This window comes from Pelodiscus sinensis, chromosome 5, assembly GCF_049634645.1.
Source record: "Pelodiscus sinensis isolate JC-2024 chromosome 5, ASM4963464v1, whole genome shotgun sequence".
NCBI lineage: Eukaryota > Metazoa > Chordata > Testudines > Trionychidae > Pelodiscus > Pelodiscus sinensis.
The window spans coordinates 102,249,051-102,274,000 of record NC_134715.1 but is presented as its reverse complement, the minus strand read 5'-3'; the positions used below and the strand labels follow the sequence as shown (position 1 = coordinate 102,274,000).

Below are 24,950 nucleotides of genomic sequence, written 5' to 3'. Positions count from 1 at the left end.
ATATAGGCACTGGATGCAGAAGTTTCAGAGACAGACTGCCTCCTGACAGAGCATTCTGGATAGAGCTCTGGGCATTGGATGTGGCCATGTTGTCCTTGAAGACACAAACCACTCCACCCACCAGATGAGGAAGACCTCGCACACCTCTGAGAATCGCCCTTAGCTTTTGCACATTTATGTGAAGCGCCTCCTCAGGTCTAGAGGTCGCCTAGATGGGTGCCCCATCCCAGATCTGAGGCATCCAATACTGGATTTATGGAGTGGGGATCCAATCCTGGCTCTATGGAGTGGGGAAAGAGCCTCTCCTCAGAACACTTTCATTGCTGGACCACTAGGTGAGAGTGTAGAAGACTGGAGCCAGAACGGTCACAAGCCTGCTGAGGAAATGTCTGGAGGATGCACATGGAAGGGGAAGCATCTTGAGCCTGGTGTATTTGACCATGTAAGTGGAAATCACCATGTGCCTGAGCAGCTGAAAGAATATTGTGGCCATGGACATCGGAAGTGATTAGCAGGGGTATGATGTCTGCAAAGGCATGAAGCCTGTCTGGAAGGAGGGAAGCCCTCGCGGAGGTTAAGTCAAGTACCATGCCTGTGACCTACCCATTTGAGCAGTACTGGCTGTGACTTTTACCAACATGCTGAGGTGGTGTCAGCCAGAGCAGAAAATCCACATTTCAGCATACCTTGCAGCTGGAATTGTCTTTGATGAGCCAATCATCTGGGTAAGGGTAGATCTACATACCCCTTGGTGCCTTAGATAGGCCTCAGGGATCAAAAAATTGCAATGTAGAACCTCCTCAGCCATCCCAATTTGCAGCAAACCCTTCAGCCTCCTACAGAAGAAGGGTCCCTGAAGCTGGATCGAAAAAGGCTCATGGAAGGTAGAAGAGAGCCACAGTGGATAGCCCTGTGGCATCATACTCATGATCCAATGATCTGTAGTTAAGGAGCACCATGACAGTCTGAGGGGCATGTTGCCCTCGGGCGCACCCTCCAAAAAAGACACTTGGACACTGATTTGGGACAGGTCAGGTTGGGAGTAAGAGTGAAGCTTTGACTGTCTCTTCTTGAACCCTTATATATTTGCCCTATCCCCTGTCCTGATGGGAATAGAAAGGCTGAGCAGAGGAATCCCTGGTTTAAATTTTTTACATGGAGGTTCCAGGGCACATAACCTGAGCGTGCAGACAGGGATGTAGGAGTTTAAGCAATGCATCTTAATGTGTGCCTGTAAACAGGGCTGCACCATCAAAGTGGAGGTCCTGTGCAGATTGGTGTGTGGAAACTCTGGACATGCGCAACCAGGACACCCTCCCTATAGACACCCTCTGCATGGACACCCCTGACGCCACGGTACACAAGGGAGCATCCGCAGCAGCCTCAAGCACCGCTCCATCACCCTCCTCTGCCAGGGCCAGAAACTCTTCCCTCACATCCCTCCAGAAGAGAAGGCTTGAACTTTGTTATATCCTGTTATATATGTTCACATCACAGCAGACTATGAAGGACTGGTGATTTACCACCTATAGCACTTATCAATTTCAAGTTACTTATATAAAAATAAGAGACTAGGAATCTAATGTTAAATTTCCATATAGAAAAGACTGACCCTAAAATCTTAGCAGTTTTCTTTTAACATAAAATTTTGATATACATAATCAGCCCAACATTTATCTACTGCCTCACTCCCCAGAACCTGATTCCTTAATTCCACATTTGAAATAAATTGAAACAAATTCCACATTTGTCAGGATATAAAACATGAATGTGCAACAAAATACGTATAAGCTTCAGAACCTAGCTCTTATAATGAATAAATACAAAACATACCTCTTGCCCAGTAAGGAAGAGAAGAAGATCTCCTTCCTCTTCTTCACACATGTGAATCTGGATTACTGTTCGAATGGCCGCCTCCAGGTAATCCCTCTCTGGTTCTGGAGTATAGAAAATCTCCACAGGATGGGTACGACCAGGGATAGTTAGGAGAGGGCAATTATCAAAATAAATCTGGAACTTGCCAGCATCTAGAGTAGCACTCATAACTATAACCTGTAAGTTTAGAAGAAAAAAAGCATTATTCCAAAATTAACATCATGAACCTACAGTATTCTATATTTAATAGATAGTGAGAAATTCTACTTAAAATATATAATTTAAGGATCAAATTTAGTATTGCATTCCAAAATTTCCTTGGTTACTGGTACAATCAACCCACGAGAAACTGTAGAAAAAGTTTTCTTGATATATTGAAACAAACACTAGAAAAACAATTTTTATAACAAAACTGCTTTTACATGGCTTTCATTAAAGAGAATGAAAGTCATATCTCAAAGCAAATATAATCCTTATTGTTAGCAAATCTATTAGTAAACATAAGGACATCTATAAAAGAATTGGAATAGGTACTGCTTCCTACAAAGCATAAGTGGTACTGACCTTCAAGTCAGATCTTTGTCTTACAACTTCTTTCAGAACTCCCATCAAAATATCTGTAGCCAATGTTCTTTCATGGGCCTCATCAAGAATTATAACACCATAGCGCTCCAACAGTGGGTCATTCATAGCTTCGCGAAGTAACATACCATCAGTCATGTACCTGAACACAATAATTTTAAATTAATATTGAAGTATTATCTGTATAGAAAATTCTATAATTCTCTCTCACTCACAATAACTTCTACCCTACCAATTCCTCCCCCAAACAGCAACAACTCAGGGTCAAATGGTTACAGGAATGTGTGTGTGTGTGTGTGGGGGGGGGGGGGGGGGGGAGCCCAGTGAGACTCAGGATCACATTTTTAATCAAGAGAATTAGATAAAGCAAGAGCTAAAGCTCAAGGGTCCTTAGCTTGTTAAGGATTTCTTTTAAAGAAGGACAATTTCTAGAAAAGGATTAAGTGATTCTGGTTATGCACACTACTAGTCTATACATCCGATATAACTTCTACCCTCATCTTTCACACCCCTGCTCCCTCATATCATTTGCTGTAACTCACGTATATGTGATCTTACATTATAAATTCTTTGGGGCAATAACTTTCTCTTCCTAAAGCAGTGGTCCCCATCCTTATGTCCAAGATAAAAAAATGTAAGGGCAACATAAGATCTAATCTGGCCCTTCCCCAAGCTCCACCCACTCACTTTTACTGGACTAGATAGAGGTTTGGGATGCAGGAAGAGGTATGGTTGTTGGGCTCTAAGAATGGGCTCAGGCCTGCGATGCAGGAAGAAGTGCTGGCTCTTAAGAGGGGGCTGGAGGTTGTAATGCAGGCTCGGGCAAGGTGGCCGTTATCTCGGACAAGACCCGCAGATGGCAGCAGGAGCTGGGAGCAGTTCAGCCACACGCTGAGAGGAGCTGCCGGTGTGGGGCGCTGGCTCCTGGGAGTAGAGCCTCTCCTTTCGCTGTAACGTCCCCTGCAAGTAGAGCCCTGCTGATCAGCGGATACCGATGTCTATCTGTGGGCAAACATTTGTAGACATGCAGAGTGGTATACACCGCTCCCAGAAGGAAGCCATGAGCCCTAACAGTGAGGGGCATGTGGCTCTGTACTGCTCCTCTCTGCTGGTGTACAATGCCCATCAGCTTCCACTGGCCAAAGATCTCCATTCCATACCTATGGGAACTGTGGATGGCGATGCTTGCAGGAAAGAGCAGCATGCCAAGACCCTCCCTCTACCACAAACACATGAGGCTGTGCTGTACGGGCCTGTGGCACGGAGCCAGGGCAGGAAGGGAGTAGAGATGTAAAATCCCACTTTAACTGGGTAAATGTCAAGTTTAACCTATTGGGGCAGGAGGTGCTCCTGACCACATGGGCTGGAGTGACCCCATCATAGCCCTCTGCCATAGGCAGGGATTGCTTCAGCCTGCCCAGAGCAGCCCAAGTGCAACATGCTGGGCCTCACAGGGCTGGAGCAGCTGCTTGCCCATGGCAGGTGGGCAATTGCTCCAGCCCCTACCTGTTAGCTGGGGGGGGAGGGGAAGAAGTCTGCACATGGACTCAGCTGGGCTAAGGGGGAGAAGGGAGAGCTGGGAAGCCCAGTGGGACAAGACAGAGGTTGGGACTGTCAGCGAGAGGATGGGGGGGGGGGGGGGGTCCAGAAATGACCTCCCTTGGTCTGGCAAAATCCCTCATCTGTAACCAGTCAGGTTCTGAGGGTGTCTGGTCAGAGAGGTCTAACCTGTATTTATATCTGGAAATACTCTGGATTGTTTTGGTAATGAGCAACCTGAACATGGGAGAGGTCTAGGTTGGACATCAGGAAAAAACTGTTTCACTAGGTGGGCAGTGAAGTACTGGAATGGGTTACCTAGGGAGGTGGTGGAATCTGCATCCCTACAGGTGAAGTCTCAGCTTGACAAAGCCCTGGATGGGTTGATTTAGTGGAGATTGGTCCGGTCTTGGGCAGGGGGCTGAACTTGATGACGTCCTACAGTCTCTTCCAGTTCTATGATTCTAACGTCATAAAACTCATTTCTAGATAATAAGAGGGCCTCGTCCAATGCCACAAGTCTGATTTCATCTATTTTCTCATGGTCTTAATTATAGGTGAATTTTGAAATATATAGATTTGTTTCTCCCTATTCAAATAAACTGAGTCTCACCACAATAAAAGGACTGAACTGCTAAGACTGTCAGCTTTTATTTCCTTACAATGCCAGTCTACTTCCTTGACTAACCAACTGATCTCTGCACATGACCATAATGAGCCAGGAGCTTGTAGGAGATGGGGAATATTAGCAAGTATATCTATGAATCCAGGGGGAGGGATCCCAAAAGCTGCACATGAGCCTATCAGAGGGGAAACTCAGTGTGTGTTGGTTTACATATGCCAGCACTTTGGGGGCTCTACCATTCCAACCACAATACACAAAGAACCGTGTGTAGCAGAAGCACCTGATACACCAAGGTCTCTTAGGCATCCCAATTTATTGCCCTGCTCCCCTTTATATGATCACTCACAACGTTCAGCTCCAAAAGTGCTCTATAAGATGTGCATACAGACATCCAGAAGAGAAGAAAGGAGTTAGTGTGAATGAAGAAAAGGGGTTTATGGGTAGTATGTCTTGATTGGAAACAAAGGAGTGACTGGAATCCCACAGTGACTCTCAGTGAGAGAGCAACCCTAACTTTGTAGTTGGAGGACCTGGACTAGGTAACTCCTGACAGCAGCTGTTCTAATAAGCCATAGCAATTCATTAATATGCAATTTATCTCCAATATGATAGGTGAAAATCCTCTCTTCACAAGTCCTTTCACTTCTCCCCCGCAAATCTGCACGCCCCCCGCCCAATCAGCTTAAACCCTATATTTCTCCTATTCCTTGTGGAAAGACCTCTATGCCCACATATTTTTTCCGTTCTCTCATAACTTTGCTAACTCCAGACACCCAACCAGACTCTCTACCCCTGGCACAAGCCTGCTACCCCCCCAAAAAAAGACAACTGACTGCTTTTAATTGACTGTTACAATACTTACTTCAGAATTGTTTTTGCACTACTGCAGTCTTCAAATCGAATAGAGTAACCAACTTCCTGGCCCAACATCACATCCATTTCATCAGCAACTCGTTGTGCAACACTCATTGCAGCAACTCTCCTAGGCTGGGTACAAGCTACACCTCTCTTAGGTCCAGGTAATGACCGCATGTAGTCAACGCACCACTGAGGGATCTGTAAAGAAAAAATTTGCAATTTACACACACTTTAAATCAGTGTTTCTCAACCAGTGATACGAGTACCCTTAGGGATACTCGAGAAAAGTCTGGGGGGGTACGTCAACTTAAATTTTTAGGAAACTAAATTTTTGTTTTAAGTTTTACAGCGCTTTATTATTTTTGTACTTTTTACACCCAAAAATGTAATCACCCACCCAGCTACGACTACATTGTTTAAGCAAACGTGTTGCAATGCTAGAAAAAAATTGTGTGTCCCCAAAAACTATAGGTACTGGCAGTATTTATAATTTTTTTTTCCAAGAATACTTAATAAAATGTGTCTAAAGAGGAATAACCATCTGAATAAAAAGAATCCTAAGGAGTAAAAAAGTTTGGACACAAGTAGCAAGAGTGCATTCGGTAACATGGATACAGCTGTACTTAGATTCTTGAATAGAAACATGCACATAAATGCTTCAAATATGTTAAGCAAAATGACGCCACTATGCAAGACGCCAGTAAAAATGTAAGTGTGAAGCTAGCTGCTGAAGTGCCACCTCTCTAAACAGAGAGAGTCTCAACATGACCTTAAAGCAGCAGGACTGCCAAGTTACAGAAGTGAGAAATACACTTAGACTGCCATTTAGAATAAGTTTTCCTGGTAACAGCAGAATCTACTATAATGGTGTTAAATAAAAAAGCTGGGTGGACTTCAGGGATTTAGTTGGATTCAGATAAAAACAAGATCTCTTTACATCAAGTTTACAAAGAAAAGCCTCACCAGAATCAACGTGCAAGCACAAAGGTAGACGACTGTTTCACAATAAAGAACTCAGTCTTCATCCCTGATAGGAATTTACAATAAAACTATGGCACCACACAGTCCTTATAAAACTTAGCATCATGCGGATCAGTAAGAATCTGATGCCATTGTGGGAACCAAAATTACTGTCACCAGGAAAATGGACTTTCCTTGTAAGAAAGCCATTTCACAGATATCAAATGGATCAGAAAGAGCTTTCATTAGCTTTGTTACTGACCTGCAGAAAAATTGGTGAGGGCCCCCACACAAATGAGAAGAAAAAAACCCTCACTTTTGTGGCCCGACTGAGGAGAAAGACACTCACCACATTCTCCTCACTTGGGCTCCCCAATGCTAGAGGGAGGCCCCCCATGAGCCTTGAGGGCTGGATCCGGGGAAGTCAGGGGCCACATCTGGGCCCTGGGCCTTAAGTTCTCCACCCCAGTAACAGATGGTAGAGAATTTCAAATAGTAGTATTTGCACTACTGCAGTCTTCAAATCGAATAGAGTAACCAACTTCGGTATTTGTGGCCTCTGTCCAGTATTTTCTGGGTTTTTTTTTTTACTGGACAAAGGCCACAAATACCGGACTGTCCAGGCCAACACTGGACGCCTGGCAACCCTAAGACAGCCAGCTTTGGATACATTTCTGACAAGCCAAACAAACTAAATGACCATTCAGTAAAGTTCTTTTAGGGGAAAAACACAAATTAAGTCAAATGAATAATCTTATCAAACCAAAAATTCCAATTTTTGTTTGCTTTTGTTGGAGTTTTTTGCGCAGAGGGAGAGGAAAGGACACAGGTAGCGTTTACAGGATTTAAATGAGACTTTTCATCTTCTAAAAACCTTCACTGTTTAAAAGTTTACAAAATTCACGAAGTCCATGGTAAAACTACAATTCTTGTAATTCTTCGTGGATGGACAACATACACACAGAATTCCTATGTATTCAGCCTCAATTTTTATAAACCAAGCACAGGGCACAGGCATCACTGCGGGCATGTTGATAGTGCTGTGTTCTGCATGAGTAGGGATGCTAGAGAGCGGGTAATAGATTACTCGACTAAAATCATGAATTCTTCTTCAGTGAATTATTTTATAGTCCCCACGGGCGTGGCCATCAGTCAATGCAATCCGACCCAACTACCAGGGAGCCCCCTGGTGCCCCAAGCTTCTGCCTAGTGGGCAGGTGACATGTGGAGCCCATGCTGGGGCGGGGGGGGGGGGGGGGGGGGGGGGGAGAGAGAGAGAAGAAAAACTAGCTTTTAAGATGGCTTCCCCCAGCACTAGCTCCTGCCTCCCCCCCCTTCCTCCGATACAGAGGCAGCAAGCGGGGGGCAGGGGAGAATGCGAGTGGTCTAGAAGATTAACCCATAAGCCTAGGCTTATGGGTTAATCATCTACTAGACTACTCGTTCACATCCCTAATAACAAGACCCTCTCAGGGAAGTAGCTATTATCTCCATGAGTCGATCTACACTAACAAAATTTAAGAGCATTATCCAAGTGCCAGTTACAATTCCAGAGTGAAGGTGAACTCGAGTTTTGTACTTTCAGCAAAGATTCAATCATTTATTGACAGTACTGTCAATAAGCACATGTTGATTAATAAACTTTAAGAGAGCATGGGAAAAGAGTTGTGAATCTTAATTTGCACTTTCCATTCTGATTATGCCAACAATGGTACCTCTGTGTGCTTTCACTGCTGCTGCCGTCACCTACCAGCTCTATGTTCTTTGGGGAACTAGGATACAGTATCCAGGTTGCTTGATTCATCAAAGGCCTCTGCCCCTCTGTTTGAACCAATGTGGACTGGAAGACTTACAAAAGCAATGAAAAGGCAGGAGAAGGCACACTGAACCACTTCAGCCAAGTGTGACAGGATTAAGGAAACTCCCCTATACACCAAAGGCAGGATTGGAAAAAATTTCCATTAGCATATAGAATGGAGAACCAAGATTTCAAGGTAAGAACACTAGGACCAGAAAAGCAGGGAAGGACATGAATTCTGGGAAATCTCTGCTCCAGATGTTAACAAACCCATGCCTACACACATTCAGCTCAGTAGTTAGACTAATTCTATTAATAAATCGTCTACTGGTATCTAAAATACTGAAGCTACTTAATTGCATTATGAGCTCCTTAGAAGAAACACCATCCACAGCCAGGAATGATTAGTTCTTATTGTCTAGCCCGAATAAAACTTTCATACACTCCCTTAAATGCTCAGTTTACCCATAAACAAATCTAGCATTCCCCTTGAACCTTTGTTCCTTTCCACAAAAGCTCTTAGCTATGCTCAAGTAAGGTTTCTGATGTATGAATTCAAATTCTGCACCAGTTTGTTTGGGACTTCATCTTATCCTAACTGTGCTGGGGGTTCTGCTTGTCTCCAGTACTCCAGACCATCAGCTACCACCACCACCTGAGAGCCCTCATTAATTCAAGCTTCATGGAATGGCAAGATCCATCTCTCACTCTAGGTATAGCCTTCTAACCCTGATTTGTGTCATCAGCTACAGTATGCTAAACCTAACTTTTTGTAATCCAATTTCAGTTAGATTTAATATTGCAACGGTTTTGTTGGTTTGTCTCCCCTTGTATGGTTACTACCTGGAAATAAGTAACTTCCATGGTTAACCTAGTTGCTCCCCCTCTACCTGCCCACCCATGCTGAGTACTTCTGGCTTCCCCATTCACTCTGGAGCAAGGCTTCTCACACCTAAGCTAAAGATCCCTGCAGCGCCCAAAAATCTTGTGGGGTTTGCTCATCAAGTGGGTTAGTACCATAAAGTAAAAATTGGGATTGAGACTAGGGATGTGAAAGTGTAGTCATGAACAGAGTTAAGAAATGAGCCTAGGCTCATTGGTTAACATGCGTGGTTACACACAGCTTCCCCTCCCATACCATACTCTTGCCTCTGTATAAAGCCGACTCCCCACATGTACTGGCTCTAGCAAAGCTGCCATCCTCCTCCACCCGGCATGGCTGCCTCTGACACAGAGGCAGCAGCACAGGACAGCAAGTGGGAGCTGCCTGTGCCCCACATATAACTGCTGACATTTTCAACAATTACATGATTACTTATACAGGCAGTCCCCGGGTTACGTACAAGATAGGGACTGTAGGTTTGTTCTTAAGTTGAATCTGTATGTAAGTCGGAACTGGCATCCAGATTCCGCCGCTGATGAAACTGACCACCAGTTCTGACTTACATACAGAATCAACTTAAGAACCCCAAGCGTCCCCCAATCAGCTGCTGCTGAAACTGATCAGCAGCTGATTCCAGGAAGCCCGGGGCAGAGCAACTCTGCCTCAGGCTTCCTGTAGTCAGCGCTGGTCAGTTTCAGCAGCGGCTAAATCAGGATGCCTGGGGCAGAGCAGCTGGGGTGCTGCTGGGTTGCTCCAGTAGTGCCGCTCCTCGGCACTACTGGACCAACCCAGCAGCACCCCATCGGCTCTGCCCCAGGCGTCCTGATTCAGCCGCTGCTGAAACTGACCAGCAGCGGCTGAATCAGGACCAGAGCAGCTGGGGTGCTCCTGGGTTGGACCAGTAGCGCCCAGAGCGGCGCTGCAGGACCAACCGGCAGTACCCCAGCTGCTCTGCCACAGGCATCCGGAGAAAAGCCTAGTCTGCTGGGGGGGGGGGGGGCCTACTAGCTGCGCCCCCCCCACCCCAGCAGACCAGGAAGACACGGGCGGCGGACCGAGACGCACCGCGGTCCCGCTGCCTGGGTCCTCCGCGGCTTTGCTCCCAGTCTCCCTGGTCTGCTGGAGACCAGCAGACCAGGGAGATGGGGAGAAAAGCCTCTGAGGACGCCGGCAGCGGGACAGCCGCGGGGCGTCTAGACTGTCCTGCTGCCAGCTTCCCCCGCGGCTTTGCAAAGCCTCGGGGAAGCCGGCAGCGGAGCAGTCCAGGCGCGCCTGGGGTGCCCCGCTGCCCGAGCCCCCCTCTCCGCTTTGCAAAGCCACGGGGAAGCCAGCAGCGGAGCAGTCCAGGCGCGCCTGGGGTGCCCCGTGCCCAAGGCCCCCCCCCCCCCTCGGCTTTGCAAAGCCGCGGGGAAGCCAGCAGCGGAGCAGTCCAGGCGCGCCTGGGCTGCCTCGCTGCCCGAGGCCCCCCGCAGCTTTGCAAAGCCGCGGGGGGGCTCGGGCAGCAAGGCAGCCCAGGCGCGCCTGGACTGCTCCGCTGCCGGCTTCCCCGCGGCTTTGCAAAGCCGCGGGGGGGCAGGTGGAGGGGCTCGGGCAGCCCAGGCACCCCTGGGCTGCCCGAGCCCCTCCGCGGCTTTGCTCTGCGTCTTCCTGGTCTGCAGAGCAGGGAGACACAGAGAAAGCCCCAGAGTACACGGGCGGCAGGACCGCGAGGTCCTGCAGTCCGTGTACTCGGGGGCAGCCTCGTTCGTATCTGCGGATCCGACATAAGTCGGATCCGCGTAAGTCGGGGACTGCCTGTATATACTTTAACATCCCTAATACAGACATGCTGTTAAGGGTAAAAATCCCAGGTTTTTGATAATTAAATGTATTGTAGGGTGTCCATTTTGAAAAACAACATGGAAAATTAGTCCCCTGACATTGGGTCTGACAGGTTTTCCTGCTTTTTTTACAGCTGAGAGGTAAACAAGTTCCAATGAGAACCAGAATTACCTCAGAAGATTCTACCCGTAAAGAGTTGCGGGGCAGATTCTACAGGGTTTCCTGCCATAGATTGCATAAAAGGCTGGCAACCAAACAGCTCAGGGCTGCGTATCCTAGTGGCAGGTTGTGTGGGGTTTTCCTTTTCAGGTCATCTAGACTCGGACCAATCATACTGAAGACTCCACATATACTACTAGATAGCCAGCAACTTTGCCAGTTGTAGGGATAACATATCAATGTATTAAAGATGATTCCCCCAAGTGGAAGTGACTCCCCATAATTTGTTCCTCACAACTTAAAGTGTTTAGATTTATTATTAATTCTTATTCTTATTATTTGTTAAGATTGTTAAATGTTTAGATTTATTATTATTATTGCCCCCTTTAGAATATAATGTATTAGATCATGTAACTTAGAACTGTTAAGAATATAATCCTATGTAGCCAAAAACAGCCCCCCCTCTGTGTCCCAGGACATGCTCAACCTTGTACAAGGGGCTGCTTGAAATTGACATTGTAACAATGCATTGTCAAGCCACTAACTCTGCTATGGGAGCCAAGCCCTGTAATTGACTAAGGGCATTGTTACATAATTAACGCCTGTTCTCTTTAAAACATTGTAACTTTTTACTCAGCACTCAGAGAATGTTTTAAGCAATACCACCCAGAAACTTTTGTAACTACAACTTTTATTATTATACAAAATACTGTATGGAAAACATTAATTAGGAAATGTATGTAAGAAAGAGAGAGTGCTTGAAAATGGTTCTAAGAGGTGCCAGCCTGAGAATACAGCAACAAAGGGCTGAAGAAGGCGTCAGGTGCCAGTGCAACCAAAAGGTGTCAAGTGGAAAAAACCAAGTACTGGAGGTCCACCCGATAAGATCACTAACGAGCACCTGGCAGCCACCCTGAAAACATCAGCATGATGCAGCAATTTCCATAGACTGGCATAGGAAAAAATTCCTATAAGAACTGGACTAAAAAACTATGGAATTAGAGTCCAAGGTTCTGCTGCCAGCCCACCGGGAGCTTCAGATGCGCATCTGATCAGAACTTTGCTCCCCACTACCATCACTTGTGTACAGAGTACCTGGCCAATATTCTGTCACAAGCAACTTCCAGGCTGGTATCCATACACAGAACTTAAATAAATGGATGTATAAATAAATGTTTTATTTATTTTTTATATATATATATATATATATATATATAAATAAAAGTGTATAAGAGTTAAGTAGTGATAGGAATAAGTAGTTAAACAACATTGTTTGCTTCTATCTTTTCTTTATTTTTTATTATCTTTACAATAAATGTGGCTTTTTGCCTTATCCCTCTCATAAGATCCTGCTTGCTTTTATTGGTACAACACAGTTACCTTCTACCAGAAGCGGGAAAGATTATGAAGGCTCTCCTCAGTGTTCCTCTCACAGAGCTCTCCGGGACCATGAGATCTGAAGTCCTGAACATCCATCTTGGAAACTTTCAAGATGGTTTCTATACATTTGTCTCTCATACTTACCTTATTATTCATACTCAGCCAAAAGTTTATTTTGTTCATTGGGTTCTGGGGATTGACTACTATACTGGTTAAATTGGTTTTGAACTACTTTGGGTTACCCGTTGAATTCCCTATTTTTGTAATTTTTCCCTAAATAAGTTTTCTATATGTTCAGTTTACCTACCGTGAGTTATCTCTGAAGAATTAAAGGAAGAGAAAGGCATACCACCAGTTGAGAGATGATGGCTGTCACAGAACCGGACTGAGGGTCTAGTTTTGTTAAAGGACCCCCTGTAGCCATATCTTTCTAAAATTATTTAGCCACCTAAATGCTTAAAGTAGGAGTGTATGAGGATGACAGCTTGGAACTGCTGTTCAACCCAGTGGCATAAGCTGTCAGCTTGGGACTGCTGATTAATCTGTTCCTCTCAGACATACTCTTGTTAATGTGTGTGCACATGTTCATCTGATTTAGGGAGGGAAGAACCAAGCCTTGGATAAGCTCCATTGGGAGGAAACTTGCAGAATGGAGTAGCAGAACTGTGTGTGAAAACACAAGTAGTATACTGATACCACTGTACTGCTCCGCCACAAAAAAAAAGGATTGTACTGCCACAAGCAGCACATTGATAGGAATGTAAACCCTCCCCCACCAAAAAAGAGTAATCCAAATAAATGAGCAGGAAGCAAAGTAATGGGATATTCTGATAACACTGCTGAAATTGCAGCCTTGAAGGATTCTCTGTCTCATGGAATGCCTGAGCTAAGTAAGGAGGAGAAAAAAAGAGAACTTGGAATGACATTTTCAATTAGATTCTGCAAGCTTCTGTTTTATCAACAAGGCAAGCAGAGGCCCTGGAAGGTGAACACTGAATACAGACAGGAGAAGGAAAGAGTGGAGAGGAGAACACGCCAAGAGTACCAGCAGGAAAAGGAGTTCCAGGATATAACAGGAGTTTTCCACCGCACCAGCCCACACTAAAAATTGTGCATCTACAAGTTCAACAATCGTAGCTCACTTGCCACTGCAGTCCATGGACAACTCCACTACAGCACCTACCTACACCTCTTCCTGAACATTCCCCAAGACCGCAAACTTAGCCCTACCACTCCTCACTGGGAGAAATTTAAGGATAAAGAGGTTTTATATACCCTCATCTATGAATGCCACAGTTGCTGTAAAAGTAGCTAAAATGGACATAAATGCTCTTTCCACTTAAGCTCTGTTCCGTAAAATTAAGTTAAATGTATTTGCCTTTAAATTGCAGATTCTTTGCACTAGTTTTGTTACTTTCGGCATGTGCTGTAAGTATCATTGTGGCTCCCAGGGCTTCCAAAGTGGAGTAGCCCTGCTATAACGTGAACCACAACTCATAGGATCAGTGACAAAACTGTTATCAAATGTACAGCAAGCACTGCAAAATTAATAGATTAACTGAGCATTGTATTTATAGATGTACACAAAGCACCAAAACAGTAGGGCCAGGTAGAGCATAGTATACCATAATGCATTACTGTGACCCACTGTTGAAGTGCTCTTTTTATAGACTCCAAGACGCATAGCTTGAAATTGAGCTCTTCTAAGAATCCTTGTGCCTGGCTGTTCAAATTCAGCGGACATGAGTTCCACCTCTATCACGGCAGCAACTTTTCCCCATTTGCTTCAGATACTATGCAGGAAAGAGAAGGCATCAATAACCACTGAAATCCAATCTTGTGATTAAACAATGCCAACATCCTTTCCATTTACCAAAAGCATATTCAACTGTAATTCTGTACCTGCTGAGCCAGTACTGCATTTTTCCTTGATGCAGTTGCAGCGTCTGGTGTGCAGGTTCATGAGCCAGTGCGCCTGGGGCAGGCTAGCTCCCCCTGGATCACTACTAGGATTTCAACATTTCCAGTAAAGTTCCTGCCTGTAGCTTTCTGAAAAGTCTTAAATGTGTGAGCATCATGTACCTTGCTGACCAGCCAACATTAATATCAGTGAAGTTGACTCTATGAGCCACCAATGTTTGCATAAAAATAGTCCTTTCTAATGGCATACTCTGTGATAAGGTGGTCTGGTACCACAATAGAGATGAGTGTGCCATCTGTTACTCCACTATAGTTCAGAAACCCCACTGCTGCAAATCCATTCATTGTATCATATACATTGCCAGGAATCACAAGCCCATGGCTGGAAACAATTAACAGCCTTATACACTTGCGTGAAAGCCCGTGCAGTGAATTTTCCTATTCCAAAATGATCCAGCATTCTAAATCTCCATGGTGACACTGCCACTCCCTTGTCCATTGTGACCGCAGCTCTCACTGTGATCCTGGCGCTGGAAGGCATGGGGAAGCTCAGCGCACATACCCAGAAATGTGGCCATGCACATCCAAAAGTTTTACAGCCACTGATCATCATCCCAAAACTGAATTAGCATGCAATCCCATCAGTCAAGTGTTCATTCCTTGGGCACAGAGGCAGCAACCATCTGCAGCTGCTCTGAACACCATTGCCAACCACCAATTGGTTCTTGAGATATATGTATATATATAAATAAAATCAACTGTCCACCAAGAAATCATGTTCCCTGTTGATTTACTTCTTCGGTAGCTCAGCAAATATTGAAGGATTATCTGTTCTATACTTGAAAGGCTTATGACAACAGAGCAGAGCTATACAGGCTCCATGTGTCCATCAGAAACAGCAGAGAGCAAGGATGGCCGAGCAGGTTCATGGGATTTTTTAAAAGAGCATAAAAATTATGATGGATGTCATTATGGACTGGAAACAATTTCAAACTGGAAAGTTGATCCCTCGCACCCATTCACCTCTGTGTGACCGATTTCTGCCCCCACTTTACATTTCCAAAAATTACCAAAATACAGTATGCTAGACAGTGGCATGTTTCACAAAAGGATAACTACCAATAGTACTCTGCACTGTTCACTGATACAGTGCACAAAGCACTGACACAAGGAAACAAGCATACACACGCACAACAATGGTGGCTTTATGCCAATTTAGCTTGTATCGACCAAAGTTTGTAGTGTGCAAATGGCTTAAGACTTAGCCTACTAAGTCCCAGTCAGTTCTGAAAATGTTATTCTATATGACCCACAACCAAACACACTGGAGGTTTAAGCTATTAATTTGACAGATATGGGCCATCTTATACCACTGCTGATGAATTTTCAGAGACTGCAGCTTTTATCCTTGAATGTATGAAAGTCCATCAAGCAACTGATTTCATTTATGGAGTTCTGAGAATACCAGTTTCTTTTTCAAATGCTTTTTATATTCAGAGTTGCCTCAGACAACCTATTTCACAAAGTGCTGTCTTCATCATTTTTTAAAGAAGTACTTCAGCTGCAGTACCATTGAGGTATGTTAGCATGCTTTTTTTTCACTGACAAACAAATGGCTCCAAAAATTGCAGTGAGAGGGCATCTTGTACTTATGTTCTCAATGTTTTCCCAGAGTTTTACATTTTAATTTTGACTAATATATGCTATAAGTTACAGGTTGGACCTCTTTGGTCCGGCACCCTTGGGACCCCAGTGGTCCCAAACCACTTAGTTTGATGGACCAAGGGAGGTCAAGGCTTCTCTCTGTGCAGCAGGTGTCCCCAGAGCCTGGCCTTCCCTCCCTGCTGCTGGCCCCATGCCAGGGCTCCCAGGGTCAGGCTCCTCGGGCTGCGATTCCCACAAGCCACCACTAGTCTCTCTATGCTGGGGTTCCTAGCCAGAGATTCCTCCCCACCAGCACCAGCCCCGCTGCCGCCGGGATTCCCGACTGGGACTGCGGATTCCTTTCAGCCACCACAGGGGCTCCCCAGCCCGGGGCTTCCCAGCGTGGGACTTCCCACCAACCGCAGGACCAGCCCCTGCCAGCCTATCTGGGGCTCCCCAGCACCCACAGGAACCCTAGCTGACTCATACTCCTCACCTCTGGGGCTCTCTTATGCAGCAAAATCCAGGAACCCTCCTTCCAGACCATGGATGTGCCGGACAAGAAAGTCCCAGATTTGGGAGGTTCAACCTGTAGTTCAATCCACTTATATTTTTAAATTTTTTTTGTCTTCATGAATTTATTGTTCTACCTGTACAGGGAGATTTATGTATACAATTCAATAGAGGACTTTTCCACATCAACCCTCTTAGCAGAAACCGGGTTGATGGCGGGGGGGACTCCAAGATTTTGGGTAAATGGTCAAGAGCTGGACTTGTCTATGGAAGGAGTGTGGCATCGGAGACCGAGGTTGGGTGCAGAAAGGAGCCCAAAGTAGGTCAGGAAAAGGTGTGGGGTCCGAGAGGGAGTTGGGTGAAGGAGGTTGTGAGCTGAGGCAGGGGAGTGGGATGTATGACCCAGGATGGGGTATAAGTGCAGGAGAGGATTCTGTCCTGTAATGTGCGGGAGGGAGTTGGGGGCGGAGGAGGGGTTAGGAGGTCAGGCTCTGGCCAGGAGGAACTTACCTCCAGGCCAGGAGCACTCAGACAGGCTCTTTTCCTGCCAGCAGCTCCAGATCACTTAAAGTGGCTGGCTGTTCCAAGTGGCGCTCTGCACTGGGTGTTTGTGGGGGCAGAGGACCAGAGACTTCACACGATGCTCCCCCAGAAAAATCTCTTAGCTCCTACTGGTCAATCCCACCCCAACCCCACGCACGCAGAGAGCCAGAAGGAGCAGCCAGCCACTTTCAGCGGTGCTGCTCTGTGCTACGGGTCTGAGGCTGGATTAAAAGGACTGGCAGGCCAGATTTAGCCTGTATGTTGTCCACCCCTACATAAGTTATATGTAAGTATTCATATCTATACCCAAGCAATTTTGTGATACAATTCTGCATACCACTTCCAATGTCTTGTTTATTTTGTAAGTCCCTGAGTCTTTTGTGCGTTAGCAGGGGACCGTTAGATCTAAATAGCACACTGTTCATTGCACCAGTGGCTTTGGAAAGCTATATATTCAGTACAAGTCTAACCCGGGGAGTCTTCCACCTAGGATACAAAAGGACATCCCAATGTCCTCTAAACGAGCCAGCAACCTACAGAAGAGAACAACAAGAACTAGGGATGTAAGCAACTAATCAACTAACCAAAAGCAAAAGTTTATCAGTTAGTTGACACAGTAGTCACCCTCCCTCTTGCTGCTTCTATCAGAAAGAAGCAGTAGGGGAGGACAGGGGGCGGCAGGAAGAGCAGGTGCTGGGGCGCCTCTATGGGAGGGGTCAGGGGCACAGCGGCAGTATTCCACCCATTCTTTGTCATCTATTCCAGACAACCAGAGCAGTCCTCACCCATGACATGTCCAGGCCCACCATGGACAGGGCCAGACTGAAGCACGCCCTGCCTGTGGCCCCTCCATGTGCCTCCCCACTCAACGGGTTACATCCCTATTAATGTTCATGTATTAGTTTGACTAGCATCTTAGAGATCAATGTTTTAGTTATTAAGCAAATGAAAAGTTCATTAAATAAGTATTGTTCAAGAGGGTAAAGCTTGTGATATGCTACTAAGGCACGGATATAAAATTTCTAACAATACTAAACCATGTATCATAGTAAACATTGATTTAAACACTCCAGCCCATACCAAAATCTTCAACTTTAAGCATGAAGCATCAAGTGAACAACAACTTACCTGTGTCGTTTTACCAGACCCGGTCTCTCCAACCAGTACAAAAGACTGGTTCCTAATCAGGATATCTGTAAACCTATCCTTATACTCCCAGACAGGGAGCTGAAGCCGCTTTTTTAAGATTTCATAGTATCGAGGTGTATGTGGTAGGTTTGTGAATGGATTGATACCCTGTGGAAGTATTGCTGGTTTTAGGGGTGGTAGTCCACCACCAAGAAGAAGCATAGAATTAGAGGAAGGACGCAAATCTTTTTCCTTGTCTCTTTCTCTGTCACGATCTCTCTCTCTGTCACGATCCCTGTCACGGTCTTTAGAACGATCATCACGATCCCTGTCACGATCTCGATCCTTCCTAAAAGGAATTCCAGAACACAGCAAAAAAACAGAATGTTTAAGTAAATACAAGACAGGATATATAGCTATGAATGCAGGAAATGTTAACAGAACTAGAGAAAAATGAAGAGTTTATGAAGAAATTAAGTTAATGATTCATTGTGATATACATTATGCAGCTCAAGCGATGTGAATGCACAGAAAATACTTTGAAGTTTCACAAGCAGTTTCAGTAAGTGTATTACAGAAAAGGAAAAATATGTTTCACTAATGTCATTACACAGATCAAATTTTGTGTCTGATGTGTATGTCATGTTAGTTCTGCAAAAATTACAAATACTGCTCATTAATGCTGTCATGTACCTTTAAGAGCAGGTAAAGTCAGAAAAGACTACAAAAATAGCATCATCTTAACCCATTACATGTAAAATTATATAAAGAAAGCCTGGCTTTTTTATCTCTTCTAACTTTTCTAACAGCTTTCTCTCATTCCTTCTATTGATAACACTACAGAGCCATGTAAAGTTATGGGAGGAAGCTGAATTCTATTCTTAATCATGTGCAGTAGCAAAACGGTACCAACTGCTCAAATCTATTATCAAAGATAATGATGCATGAACCAGAAAGAATACAGTCTGATTCTCAAATTCCATGAAGGTTTTGTAGCTCTAACAATCAGAAAAATCCCCTTTATACTTAAACAGAGCAAATTTGACACGTTAAGTCACTTAGACTCAAAAATGAATCCCAAGACTTTCAAGACTAACTGCATTTACAAAGGAGTCAACCCTCTCCGCTATATCCCAAAATCTAGTTATAAATTAATCTGAAAGATATAATGCATCATTAAATGTTCTTGGTTATAGAACATTGATCTAGTAGCATGAGCCCTCCTGTAGAAAATAAATAATTAAGCTTCTCAGTAATAGTCAGAGAAACCAGTGTGAAAGCTTTTTTTAAGACACAGAAACTAAGGTACAAAACATAAGACGGCATATCAAATTTGGGGCCTGAACTGTAGGATAAATTTCTTTCAAATTAAGGGAGAAACTACAAAATTAAAATAACATGGATTAATCCTAATGATGCAAGAGGGAATATTCAGATCAAATAGCTGGAGTAAACTCAATCCATGTTTTAGTTTTACAAGTTGCCTTCAGGTGGGTATCAAATTTAATTTAGCCTTGGGTTTAGACTTCCAAGAACAAGGACTGTAGACCAATAAAAATGTTTCCCCTAATTTCCCTCCCCAATTCCTGAGGAATAGTTTTCTGGAGGGGATGTGGTGAATTTGGAATCTAGCCATTCTCCTTTCATTGGGAGTAGGGGGGGGGACTGGTTTTATATATTACACCAGGCCTTGAATCATACTGGCACTGTTGGGATTTTGCAGCCACCAGCGCCCATAGGACCCATTTAACCATGTAACTTAATCAATTATACTGTTGGTATTTCCTAAATGTTTTTACATCCCTAATCTACACTAGGTGACTATACTGACATAGTGCTGTATAATTTTGAGTTTATGTCTATACTGCAGAACCTGATTCAGTTAGTTTCAGTTGAAGCTGCAGGTGTTCAATGCTTTTTTAAAATTAAGCCCTAGGTCTAAAGCCAAGCACCTAAAACCAGAGGATAATTTTGAGAATCTGACCCTCTGAAAAATTAACTATAGTTGGATGTACTATACTTGTTCCTAGAAAATATTTACTGTACCAGTACATAGTTTAGTACCTCAAGGTAACAGCACTGTCTCTTGCTGCAAAAGAGGTAATTTATTAATTTATCAGAAAAGCTATAAATAAGGTATTTAATTAAAACACTTTAAATAGAAACTGTGCCTTTTACAAATCTTTGTTTCAACTAGAAGTGCCCTCATCTTCGTCTCTGGAATTTCCACAATATGCTGTTGATACAAATAAAATTGCCTCAAAACAGTTCAGTGGTCAGACATAGCAACTACAACAACAATTGTTATACTTACATATGTAAAAAGCCAAGAATAATTAGTGACTTTTTGACTTGCAAGCTGAAGATTCCCTCTACTTCATATTACTTTGAATTTCAATTTGCAAATTTCAAATGGTGCAACAAAAATAATCCTAATATTCTCACCTAAAAGTGAAAGGCCAACTCATATCTTCAGGAACACTTCTATTCTCCCTTTAAATTTGGGGGGCAACACAAACTCTTCATACAGTGTACCAGGCTGCCTCATATTATTCAGGAGAATTGCAAGAATATGCAGAGTTCCTGAAGAGAGTTTGTGGTCAATTACTTTCCCCCACAGCATCTTATATGCATCTCAGACTGCTGCTGGCCATTCCTCCCTTTAACAAAATAGATGACTAGGTACAGGAGTGTCTACCTGTACCACTGTATTTTTTTTATAACCAGCTTAAGTTAGCATGTAGTAGCTTTATTTTTTGCACATTCTAGGATGAAGATTGTTTTTAAAAGTAGCTGTGCAACCAGGCAAAGGCCAATAATCCTTGTTCTTATGAGAAAAGGCCCACAAAAGCTCTAATTTACTATATCTTAATCCTCCATTAATTGTATGATTCCCGAGGTGACCAGCAAGAATCTCTGACACCATTAATATGTTGTTTAATTTGTCTTTTAGAAGAGATCTAAAATCTACAATACTTTGTGTCATCGTTACCCTCACTCTCCCTCTCTAGTGCCTCTGGTTGTTTGTTTCAAAAATTAGTTCCATTTTATCTTAATTCATGCACTAAACCTAAAATGAGCTTTTAGAAGATGCCTCAGGGCCTTGGATTATAACTCTTTTATCCACCACCTGTTTCATGCTATCCTTTTGACCAACACCATCATAATGAGAGTTATGTGACTGAAGCCTGTGTACTTATATAAGAGCATAATATAAAAAAAGCTTAAAACCTAATTTTAAATGAAAGCTTACATTTTACAGAAACTGATGTCTTCTTATGTCTTCACACTACCTAGTTACTTAGTTACAACTCAAAAGACATTTGTTTTCAGGGTTAGAAGCAATGTATTCAGTTGTGGGGAAGGGAAGTCCATTGGGATGCTGCAGAAGTGGCTAGGACTTAAAAATAGATATTTGATTGGAGGGAGAGTTTGAAAGAAGAACATCCCTTGACAATGAAACGCTTTCAATAAGCCTACTCCTAGGATCAGACTTATTAATGAGACCACATACAGCAGCATGAGATAGGGTAATTTTTTTCGTAAATAAAGACCAGGAGCCCTCATGCTTTAAAGCATGTACCAGTCACCAATGGACATCGACTAGGATGAAATTTTCCCTAAAGGAAAAGGCACTATTCTGTAAACGTTTACTTTGACATTTCTTGCCTCTGTCTCTGAAGCTTTCATTATTAACTTTCACAGATGGAATACTGGATTAGACAGACCAATGATTTGAACTAGCACAGCAATTCCCATGAATATGTGGTCATTTTCAATCATTCCATTTAACTTTAACTGTTGTCCACACTCCAACAAGAAAAATCTTTAGAATTATATTTTTGATTTCAGAATGTAAATGCTTCAACCCAAAGGTAAACTAATTTAATTACCCTCAATTTTTTGTTGTTCAATATCCATAGCCCCCCTCCCCCATCAATTTTCAGTGCAAGTTAAAAACAAAAATAAATTTAGAAGTAATTAAATTCACCCCTAGGTCGCCCACCATTGCTTCCTGCGTTTGTGATTTTAAGATTATGTTTATAAATGCTTTCCCACTCTTTCTGTCCACCTCTAGAAAAACTCACACAAAGGAGTGATTGATAACACGGGGAACAATGAAACTCACTAGGCATAAAATGCATGTAGAGGCGGACAGAGAACACACACAAAAGAATACCTTTGCCGTCCCCCTTCACCCCACCCCCGCCAACTTCAACAATCGTAACCGTTATCTGTAAACAGCAACTTGAAAAGCTGTAGTCAGAAGTTGCGGAGATCACTCTAATTTACTGAAGGAAGACGGTCGGCGTAGGGCCGAACACTATGATCTGGTTCAGGCCTTGTCAGAATTTTAAAAAAAACACTAGAAATACTGGTCCCTGCTCAGCGCTGCACTGGGAGTCGGGTTCACGGGACTATTCTCGCCCGGGATGCGGGGCCGCGGCGGGAGCTCAGTGACCCGAGGAGTCGGGTAACCGATGGGGTTCCCAACTGCACGGACACACGGCACATCTCGGCTGCTAATCGGAGCCTACCCCGGCAAGATTTCCGATTCCTGCGCGGAAAGGCACAGGGGCCGGTTCCCTGCCACTCTCACGCAGCTCGCCCGGTACCCGCTGCCTCCACCACGTCCCCCGCCCCGCACCGGGACTCCCGGCTTTTAAACGGGACGGACGGAGCCTCCCAAGACTGTAGGAAGCCGCCGGGCTCTTGGGCCGCCCCTCCCCCCACAAGCGCGACGAGGAGACGCGCCTGCCTAGCGCTTTCGCCATGGGGCCTGCGTGCCGCGCCCGGCCGGCTCCGAGCCCCGCCGGTCCGGTCCCCCCCCCGCGCCTCGGCCAGGCCCAGCACTGCAGGGAGCGAGTCTGCCGCCGAGGCACAAAGCGGATTAGGCAGGAACCGCTCCAAGAGGGAGAGAGACCAGCCCCCGCCCCCAGGCCGCGCGGCCAGGCCCGGGCCCTAGCCCCGGCGCCCCTCACCCGTCAGCCGTAGCGCGCTTCTTGCTGGAGGTGTAGTCGTCCCCCAGGTCTAGGCGGTGGCGCTTGGACATGGTGCCGGCGGCGGCGGGGACTCCGGGCGCGGATGGGTGCTACGGCTCCGCGCTCTCCGCTCCTCGAGCAGCAGCGGCGGCAGCGCCGCGAGGCCAAGAACAGCAACTAAAATGGCGGCCGGAAGGAAGCCTCGATCCGCGCGAGACACTGAGCGAGCCACTTCGAAGAGGGGGAGGCGGTGCAGCCACGCCGAGCCCGGCTGGGAACCTTCCCCCGCGCGCCTCGGTCCGGCCAGCGGATCGCCCCCTAGAATTCTATTGCCACCCAGGGAGAGGGCCGGAGTCACAACGTGAGGCGGTGCCAGCGGGAAAAGGGGGTGTGGGCGGAGGCGGAAAGAGCTAGTGCTGTAGATGGGACAGCCCGGGCACTGCCCTGGGCCGTAGCAGGAGCAGTTCCCCTCACCCCAGAGAGGTGGTGCTCTGAGTTGGAACCAGATTGAGACTATGGCTCGCCCACCTATAGCCTGTCCAGGTGCAGGCAGATTGCTTAGAAGAGCACAACTAGGCCTGGGACGCATCTCGGTTGCCCCATGCTTTTAGCGCCTTCCAGTAGACTGTGTTGTTTCAGTGTCATTGCTTTGGTGACATGGCTTTTTGACTTGCTGTAATGGCTGACTTAGCCTGGCTCCATAAAGACCTAACGCAATGGACTTGTTACCTGTGTCCATCATAACTGTACACATGATGGAACTTTAAATCTTTGTAGGATTGGGGCCATAACTACCTGCCCTTCAGCAACACTAGCTCAGCGCAACTGTACGTTTGTGCACACACAGTGTTTCAACTGATGTCAGAGCAGGACAGACATCAGAACCTACCCCAGTGTAAAGTATCAGTAAGACATATCCCAAAAGTTAGGAACACAAATATATCTTATAAGGCCCCCTAAAACAAAGACAAATCCTTCCAGAAGGATGGTGGTTTCAGAAGGGAACTGACAAACTTGTGAGATCAGAATTCAGTTCCTGGTTCTGCCACTTTCTTGTGATTAGTTGTCTTGTCTCATCTATTTAAGACTTTAACAAGTAATATCTACATAAGTTATGGTTTGACTTTAAACCACTATTACTATACAGCTATAACTTCCCATGCAGACACTCATAACGTGTTTTTGTTTAAGCTAAACAAAAACAAAAAGCCCTCTTATTTTCAGAATAAGAATGTCCAAACAGGAAGTTATACCAACATAACTGTACTGGTACAACTTTTTCCAGTAGACAAGTCCTTGGAGCATAAGTTCTTCAGGACAGGAATTGTCTTCTACATGTATCTATGAGGGATATGAAAGATTTATTGGTTCCGGTTAATGCGTGGGGGCTGAAGAAGCTCCGCTCACCTCAGGCGGGTGGCTGCTACAGCCCCATAGGGCACGCTTGAAGACAAGGGCTGCTCTGGCTGCCCAAAGCAGCTCCTGTGCACAGTGGGGCCCGGGTGCATTGCAGGCAGGGGCTACTCTGGCTGGGCTGAAGCCTGCAATGATGGGGAGGGGCTGCTCCAGCCCAGTCTCAGCCTCCCAACCTTTCCTCCTTTAATCAGTTAACCTGTTAAACATCACATTTAACCGGTTAACCAATTAAATAGGATTTTACATTCTCAGTTTCTACAGTATGTAAAACAGCCAGACCCATATCTCAGTTGGGCAGAAGTCCAGGTTCTACTGTAATACAAA

At 45.0% G+C, this 24,950-nt stretch overlaps 1 protein-coding gene across 2 annotated transcripts in view; it reads right to left on the bottom strand.

Annotated features, from left to right (window-relative positions):
- Positions 1-23,491, bottom strand: part of DHX15 (DEAH-box helicase 15) — a 77,191-nt gene extending 53,700 nt beyond the window's left edge. Inside the window, exons 1-5 of one of the 2 annotated variants that reach the window (XM_075930637.1) lie at positions 23,211-23,491; positions 18,229-18,577; positions 5,484-5,677; positions 2,440-2,599; positions 1,834-2,052 (exon numbers count right to left, since the gene is read on the bottom strand). In XM_075930637.1, coding sequence (XP_075786752.1) covers positions 1,834-2,052; positions 2,440-2,599; positions 5,484-5,677; positions 18,229-18,577; positions 23,211-23,281 — 993 coding nt within the window. In that variant the 5' untranslated portion in view covers positions 23,282-23,491. The remainder of the gene's footprint in view (positions 1-1,833; positions 2,053-2,439; positions 2,600-5,483; positions 5,678-18,228; positions 18,578-23,210) is intronic. The other variant, XM_075930636.1, reaches the window with a different exon arrangement.
- Positions 23,492-24,950: the final 1,459 nt, after the last annotated feature.